This window comes from Crocodylus siamensis, chromosome 2 (assembly GCF_052110815.1).
Source record: "Crocodylus siamensis isolate JL-2025a chromosome 2, ASM5211081v1, whole genome shotgun sequence".
Classification (NCBI taxonomy): domain Eukaryota; kingdom Metazoa; phylum Chordata; order Crocodylia; family Crocodylidae; genus Crocodylus; species Crocodylus siamensis.
Genome location: NC_143396.1, coordinates 263,098,594 through 263,106,502, shown reverse-complemented (window position 1 = coordinate 263,106,502; position 7,909 = coordinate 263,098,594). Strand labels below are relative to the sequence as shown.

The 7,909-nt window shown below is 50.4% G+C and overlaps 1 protein-coding gene across 5 annotated transcripts in view; it reads left to right on the top strand.

The window, feature by feature from the left end:
* Nucleotides 1–4,778: 4,778 nt before the first annotated feature.
* Nucleotides 4,779–7,909, top strand: part of GALC (galactosylceramidase) — a 57,843-nt gene continuing 54,712 nt past the window's right edge. For 2 of the 5 annotated variants that reach the window (XM_090033846.1, XM_090033847.1), the window contains exons 1-2: nucleotides 4,995–5,303; nucleotides 6,629–6,697. In XM_090033846.1, the coding sequence (XP_089889972.1) occupies nucleotides 5,046–5,303; nucleotides 6,629–6,697 (327 nt within the window). In that variant the 5' untranslated portion in view covers nucleotides 4,995–5,045. Of the gene's footprint in view, nucleotides 4,972–4,994; nucleotides 5,304–5,367; nucleotides 5,864–6,628; nucleotides 6,698–7,909 lie in introns of those variants that run through there. The other 3 variants (XM_090033850.1, XM_090033848.1, XM_090033849.1) reach the window with 3 other exon arrangements.

The following is a 7,909-nucleotide window of genomic DNA, read 5'->3' as shown; positions in this document are numbered from 1 at the left end:
CCTGCTAACAGCTGCTGGGCAGGCAGGTTAACCTTTCCCTGCCTGCTCCCCTGGGACAGACAGCCTGGCAGCTACAAGAAGGGAGGGGGGGAGAAAAGCGGAGGGGGATGAGGCTGTAGTCGGTTCCTTATTCCCAGTTCTTTATTCCCAGTTTCCAGTTCCTTATTCCCAGTTCCTTTTTCAAAGCTACTACTTAGACAGTTACAGATTGTTAGTAATGAATTACATAAGCTGAAGAGTGAGGATTTCATCAACAACATATATTTGCCAATTAAAATGTGAAATAATATAATGTATCAAGCGCTGGGATTATGAGTGGAAATCCTTTTGGGTCTGCCCAACACATGTCTGCCATCCAGGGACTCCCCCAGAAAAGCCTGGGCAGAGTCCTGCTCAACCCAAAGCTTGGTTTCTGCATTCCCTTAAATAAGTGTTTCTTCATCCCCTGCCCAGTCATGATCACATGCTGTTGCTTAGTCCCCATTCTCACAACTGCCCCATTCCCCACCTGATCCTTATGTGCACTGGTTGCTGATCCTCATGCAAGATGCTGCTCCATCCACCACCTGATCCCTGACCTGTACTACAGTCTGATCCTATGCCTAGCTGGAGACAAGTGCTGGTACTCAGATCCAAGATGAGGCATCTTTTGCCCCATGTTGAACAAGGGTAAAAAACTCATGTTGGATTCAAGTAAATACAGTAATAAAAAGTTAATTTTGGAAAAATCAGTGTGTTTCCATGGGAAAAAATGAAGGAAAGAACATTTATATAATGTGGTATTTCCTGTCAGAAAGCAATTTAAATAAATGTGCTTTATTTTACCTTAATAAATAATAAATAAATAAAATGCAGACATAAAGTAGAACAAAATAATTCCAAATAAATAACTTCACACATTCATAGTGAAAAGACAAGACAGGTGACTGCTTAACCAAAAATCCTCATATTGGCTTATATTTCTGTCTGAGAAGCAAGGGGGTAGAGGGGGGGCACTCTGAGGTGCTCTGGGTTAGAGTAAAAGGCAGTCCAGGGGAGAGAGACTTAACGGTGGGAGTCTACTATAGACCTCCCAACCAGGGAGAAGAGCTCGACCAGGAATTCTTAGGTCAGCTTACAGAGGCAGTGAGGGCTAAGGATGTGGTCATCATGGGGGACCTGAACTTCCCAGACATCTGCTGGGAGGAGCAGTCAGCCAAGTCTGATCGCTCACGTCGGTTCTTAGCCAGAGTGCAGGACCTCCATCTAACCCAGGAGGTGCACAGTCCCACCAGGGGAGACGCCTTGTTGGACCTGGTGCTGGCCACGGGTGATGACCTGGTGAGGGGGCTGCGGGTGATGGGCCACCTGGGAGACAGTGATCATCGCTTGCTGGAATTCACCATCCAGCGTAAGGTGGCAAAGGGCTGCAGCAAGGCAACAGCCCTAGACTTTAGGGGGGCTGACTTCAACAAGCTAAGGAGGATCGTTAGGGAAGCGCTGAGGACCCAGTGGGGAAGGGAATCAGATGTCGAAGGTGAGTGGTTGCTCCTTAAGGAGAAGATCCTCCATGCCCAAAGGGAGGTAATCCCAACAAGGGTCAAAGGGAGCAGGAGGGCACATAAACCCCCATGGCTCACTAAGAGCATCCGGGAATGTCTCCTTGCTAAAAGGGAGGCATAAACCCAATGGAGAGATGGGGTCATCACCAAGAAGGACTATGTTACAGTCGCCCGAGGATGTAGGGGGGCAGTCAGGAGGGCCAAGGCAGAGTTGGAGATAGGACTAGCTTCCCGGATTAAGGACAATAAGAAGTCCTTCTTCAAATACATAGGGGGTAAAAAGAGGGTCCCGGGTAATGTGGGGCCCCTGCAGGACACGATGGGCAACTTAGTTATCACGCCAGATGACAAAGCTAACATATTTAACGATTTCTTTGCCTCTGTCTTCCTAAGTAGGGACCAGTTCAGCCACCTCCCTGCTGGGCCCCCCTCGGGCCCCGAGAGAGACACGCTTGGGCCAGGGGTTAGCGAGGAGTTAGTTAGGGTACTTCTGGAGAGGCTGGACGTGTTCAAGTCTGCTGGTCCGGACGATCTTCACCCTAGGGTTCTACAGGAACTGGCCGAGGTCATTGCGGGACCCCTGGCGCGGCTCTATGAGCACTCGTGGTGCTCTGGCGAGGTGCCGGAGGACTGGAAGAGGGCCAATGTGGTCCCTATCTTCAAAAAGGGAAAAAAAGAGGACCCGGGAAATTACAGGCCAGTTAGTCTTACCTCAATCCCGGGTAAGCTCTTTGAAAAAATTATCCTGGCACACATCCAGGAGGGCCTTGCGGGGGAATGCATGCTTAGGGGCAACCAACATGGGTTCATCAGTGGCAGGTCTTGTCAGACCAACCTGGTGGCCTTTTACGATCAGGTCACCAAATCATTAGACGCAGGGGTTGCTGTGGATGTAGTCTTTTTGGACTTCCGGAAGGCTTTCGACACTGTCTCTCACCCTGTCCTCATCAAAAAGCTGGGAGACTGTGGTGTCGATGCCCACACGGTCAAATGGGTCGCCAACTGGTTGGAGGGCCGCACCCAGAGGGTGGTAGTGGATGGGTTCTTCTCGACCTGGAAGGATGTGGGCAGTGGGGTTCCGCAGGGCTCGGTCCTCGGGCCCGCACTGTTCAACATCTTCATCAGTGACTTGGATGACGGGGTAGAAAGCACCCTGTTCAAGTTTGCTGATGACACTAAGATGTGGGGGGATGTGGGTGCACTAGAAGGGTGCAATAGGCTACAAGCTGACCTTGACAGGTTGCAACGGTGGGCGGATGAGAATAGGATGGGGTTTAACACTGATAAGTGCAAGGTGTTGCACATGGGGAGGAAGAACCGGCACCACACTTACAGGTTGGGGAACTCCCCTCTTGCCAGCACGGAGACGGAAAAGGATCTTGGAGTCGTCATTGACTCCACGATGAACATGGGCCGGCAGTGTGGGGAGGCAGTCAAGAAGGCCAACCGTACCCTGTCATGCATCCACAGATGCATCTCGAGCAGGTCCAGGGAGGTGATCCTCCCCCTCTATGCGGCACTGGTCAGGCCGCAGCTGGAGTACTGCGTCCAGTTCTGGGCGCCACACTTCAAGAGGGACGTGGACAATATGGAAAGAGTTCAGAGGAGGGCCACTCGTATGATCAGGGGTCAGCAGGGCAGGCCTTATGAGGAGAGGCTACGGGACCTGAACCTGTTTAGCCTCCACAAAAGAAGGTTAAGGGGGGACCTTGTGGCCTGCTACAAACTGGTCAGGGGGGATCAGCAGGTATTGGGGGAGTCCCTGTTCCCCCGTGCGCTGCCAGGAGTGACCAGGAATAACGGTCACAAACTGGCGGAGGGTAAGTTTAGATTAGATATTAGGAGGCGCTACTTCACAGTCAGGGCGGCTAGGGCCTGGAACCAGCTTCCAGGGGAAGTGGTGCAGGCTCCTAGCCTGGGGATTTTTAAAAGGAAGTTAGATGAGCACCTTGCCGGGGTCATCTGACCCCGGTGCTCTTTCCTGCTAAGGCAGGGGGTCGGACTAGATGATCTACCTAGGTCCCTTCTGACTCTAGCTACTATGAAACTTGCATATTTAATAAGAAAAAAAAAAGAAAAATATGTATAATTTTTAACATGGTTTTTACATGGTTTTAACATAGTTTAAACCTGAATCAAGAAGTCAGTTACTGCTATGTCCCATCATTTAAGTAGGTTCCATGCTCAAAGTGATATGTATTCCAAAAAATCCTGTGCATCCCTGATTACGTTCTGCATATTTGACTAAGGTTATGTTCTTTATTGAAAACTTTGTATATTCCTTATCTGCATTCTCTTATCTACATTGGTATGCAGAGGGTAGGAAGGGCTACTGGCGCCTGTTTTCACTGTGTGTAGTCTTGGGTTATATGGTTTGATGTCAAAGTGCACAATGTAAAAGGCAGGTGTGAGAGTGTAAAGCGAGGGCCAGGTTAAAAGGAAAATGGGATTTAGTGTCTACCAGCCTGACCCAAAGCTTGGCTTTTGCATGCTAGATTGCCTACTGACAGGCCCCAGGGCCTGAATAAGGAGCTGGGGTTTAGGGTTGCCAACCCTCCTGGACTGGCTGGGGGTCTACCAAAATCAGCGTTGATCCGGGTGACTAGTGAAAGCAATCTGGGGGATTGATCCTGTGAACAGGTTGAACAGTGAAATTAATGACATTATGCCATGTTGGGAAAAAAACCTGGAGTAGCTTCAGTAGGAGTTGGCAATCCTGGTAAGGACCAGCTTTGAAAAAGGAACCAGGAACTGGGAGCAAGAAACGGGGAGTAAGGAGGCAACTTCAGCCTCTTGTGGGAGAAGGGGCTGGGGGAGCAGGGGGAGCCTTTCAGTCCCCTGCCGGCCTGAGGTGCGAGGGCTCATGCAAGTCTCTGCACCAGGTGTAGCAAGGCCCTCGCCATTAGGTTGCTTTGGCTATAAAGGACGACCCTTCCCTGCCCTCTAGGCAAGGGGCAACCCGCGCGGGTGGTGGGCAGGATCCCCTGCACGTGGTGACCAGGGCTGGTTTGGCTCCAGGATGGTCCAGAAACGATGGGTGAGGCCAGCGTTTCCTAGCGATGCGCCTCTAGGACCAACTAGCTGAATTCAGGGTTCGAAGGCCAGACAGTGTCACACACCCCGCCAGATCAGGGCTCTCGGGGCCGGACAAAACCACGGTCCCAGCAGCAGAAACCCGCGCCCCACCCTTGCCCTGTGCGCGCGCAGCACCCCGGGCGTCCAGCGCCCAACATGGCTTCTCTGCGGCTTCACTCTCCCGACCCAGCCCGGGCCCAACGCGGCTGCCTCGAAATGTTCCGTGCCTCCCTGCTTCGCCTTCCTATGAGGCCGGTGACTGTTCTATAGCTCACTCGCGCTCTCTCTGTCTCTCTCGCCTCCCTGCCCTCAGGAGGGACGGCGGTGATTGGCCGCCAAGCGCCTCCCCAGTCAGGTGACCTGTGGGGGGGGGCCGTTGTCACGTGACAATGGCTTGAAAGTAGGCTGCCGGGGGCCTGCGGGGACGTAATGGGTGCGAGCGCTGCTGGCGGGATGGGTGTGGCCGGGCTTGGGGTCGGGGTCTTGCTGTGGGGCTGGGTGCTGCTGGGCTGTGTCTGGCGCCCGGGCCTGCTGGAGGCCGACGCCTCTCGCAGTCGCAGTCGCAGTCGCAGTCACGGCCACGGCCACAGCCGGAGCTCCGCCCGCGCTGCAGCCACCTACCCGCTGGACGACTTGCACGGGCTGGGCCGGGAGTTCGACGGCATCGGGGCCGTGAGCGGCGGAGGGGTGAGCGGGGTGGGGCGGGAATAGCGGCTGTTTTGTCATTGTCCCAGCCGTGGCTGACTCCTGCCATGCAGCCCCACTTGAGTTCCCATCGGGCAGGGAAATGAGGTGCTGGGTAAGGCAGGGAGATGCTCACCTTGGGGCATAGCCTGGTATTGTGTTGGGTCGCTAATGGGGCTGCAGCCGTATCCCTGTGGAGGGAGCTTAGTTCTGGGCTGCTGCTTGTAGCCCTGTGGAGTGTGTGAAGCAGCCGGTGCTGTTGCTTTGGTGTCTTTTTGAAGCCAGGGATTCATGGCCAGGTGCCTGGGGGTGCTGTGGTGTCCTGTCGAGGGTGGCCTGGGGTGTCCCATGAGGTGTGCAAACAGGACTTGCAAGATGAGCCCAAGGATTTTGAATAGGAACCCCTGGCATTAAAAACACTCTAACCTGTTGCACTCTTGCAGAAGAATTCCTGTTTTACTTTTCCCAGAGTTGGTGGCCAAGTGACAGTGAATAGGACACTTTCTGAGAGGCATCTCAAGTCTGAAAATCACTGATCCAAGGTTGAGAATCACTGATCTAAGGTCTGAAAGATGTAGGGGGTGTGACTTGCTTGGCTTGGGGGGAGCTGAGGTGGGTAGGTAGATAGGAGACTCCGAAGGGGGATTCCTACTCCTTTGGAATCCAGCTCAGTTCTACCGTGGATTAACTTTTATCTTAAGTTTTTTTTTTATTCCTGAAGATGTCCCTCTAAATTGCTTAGAAATGAGTACCCAGAGAATCCAGTGAGATTTTTGGTGATCTCCACTCCTGTGAGCCGAGTCCTGCTCTACACCCACTAGCTGAGCTCTGCCACAGCACCTAAATACAGCTGATTCAGAGCTTATCATTGGGCACGTGTCTTTCTTTCCCTAGCTTTTGTTCCTCATAAACCCAAAGGAGCTTTGTTTCATGGAAGAAAAACACTACTAGAGTGACTGTTTGGCTGGGTAAAGGCTGCTATCCCTATGTGCCTTTTTTTTTTTTTTCCCTCTACCCCCACATCCTATCCCAGTTCATACTATCCTGCTGTTGCTGGCAGCTGAACAACAGTAGGCTGTGAATGTCTTGTGCTACAAATATGATAATTTGTGGTGACTTGAAGGAGTGGAAAACCATTTGTGTAGGCGGCTGGCAGGCTGAGCTCTTGGAAATAGGCTTAATTGCCAGTATTCCTTGTGGGATCTTACTGTGGTGTTGTTTTAGGTGTCTAGAATCTTCACTAGGTATTGTTTTATTTTAAAACGAAAGTACAGGCCCACTCCCTAAATGATCTTTTTTCTCCTCTGTGTACTTGTTCTCTTTTTCAGGCCACCTCTCGACTTCTTGTGAATTACCCAGAGCCCTATCGTTCTCAGATCTTAGATTTTCTATTTATGGTAATGTATATATTTATATTTAACTGATGTACATCTCTAATCTGAGTCTTGGTATTTACACTTATTTTTAATGGCACAACAGTGTAATGCATTATATGTGTGTTTATATGGTTTTCAGTCAAATCTTGCAAATGTTATTTAACACTTTTATAGCACTCTTACAAGATGCCAGTTGATTAAATGATTTCAATAATCATAGTGCTAAGTGTATCCCTATTTTCTGTGTTGTTTTCTAGTTGATATGTCATCTGGTGGATTACATCAGAAGAACTCTTAGTCCTAGGTTTTTCATTGATTCACTCTGTAACTTGGGCCACCCAGGTCTTGATTCTGTAAGCAGTCCTGCATGTGCTGACTTTCATGGACATGTGTTATCTGTCATTTGTGATGACACTCCTTGGTTGTGTAGAATTAACTATTAGGGCTGTGTGAAGCTTCGCGTGATAATTTGATTTGGTGGCCAAATCCGAATTGAATCAGGGGACCAAGTAAAAGGTCTGAATCAATTTTTAAAGCTCTCCGAATCTTTGGAAAAGATTTGGAGAGCTTTGATTTGGGCAGTCCCCGGTGGCTGCAGCAGGAAGCTGCTGCTGGACTTAGAGCTAGTAAGTAGGGGTGTGGGAGGGGACCATAGGGAGACCCCTGCTATTCTCTGCCCACCTCGGCTCCTGGCTCTCTTTCTTTTTTATTTTTTATTTTTTTTTTTTTTTAAAGCCCTGGTGTTCACTGGGTGCTGCTGGGATGGGGGGCAATCCCTGCTGCCTCCCACTGCCCCGTGCTGCATGGGGGTCTCTGCATGAGCCCCCTGACACCCCCTTCCCCTGCCCACTAAGGCTCCAGTCCTTTAAGAAAAAAAGACAGAGAAAAGCCCTGGGACTCACTGCCATGAAGAGTCAACGTCCTGTGAAGTTATGATGAAAGAAATTATACTGGAATGACTAAACAGTTGAGAGCAACTTAGTAACTCTTGTAAGGATAACTCGTATCTTGCCTTCTCTTGGAGTTTTAGTTCTAGAGGTGTTTACAGAGACTTCCTGCAATTTCTAAAATATTTGGGGATCCTAAGCTAGGCATAGAAGTTGCCTTTTAGTCTATAAAGTAGATAAAATGAAGTATTTGGTTAGCTGCCTCTGTAGATAGTAAGTCTTGAGCAATGCTAACTTAAGAGTGTGAAAGGCCTTGTATGATGTGTGACTACTGAAAGCCACGCTA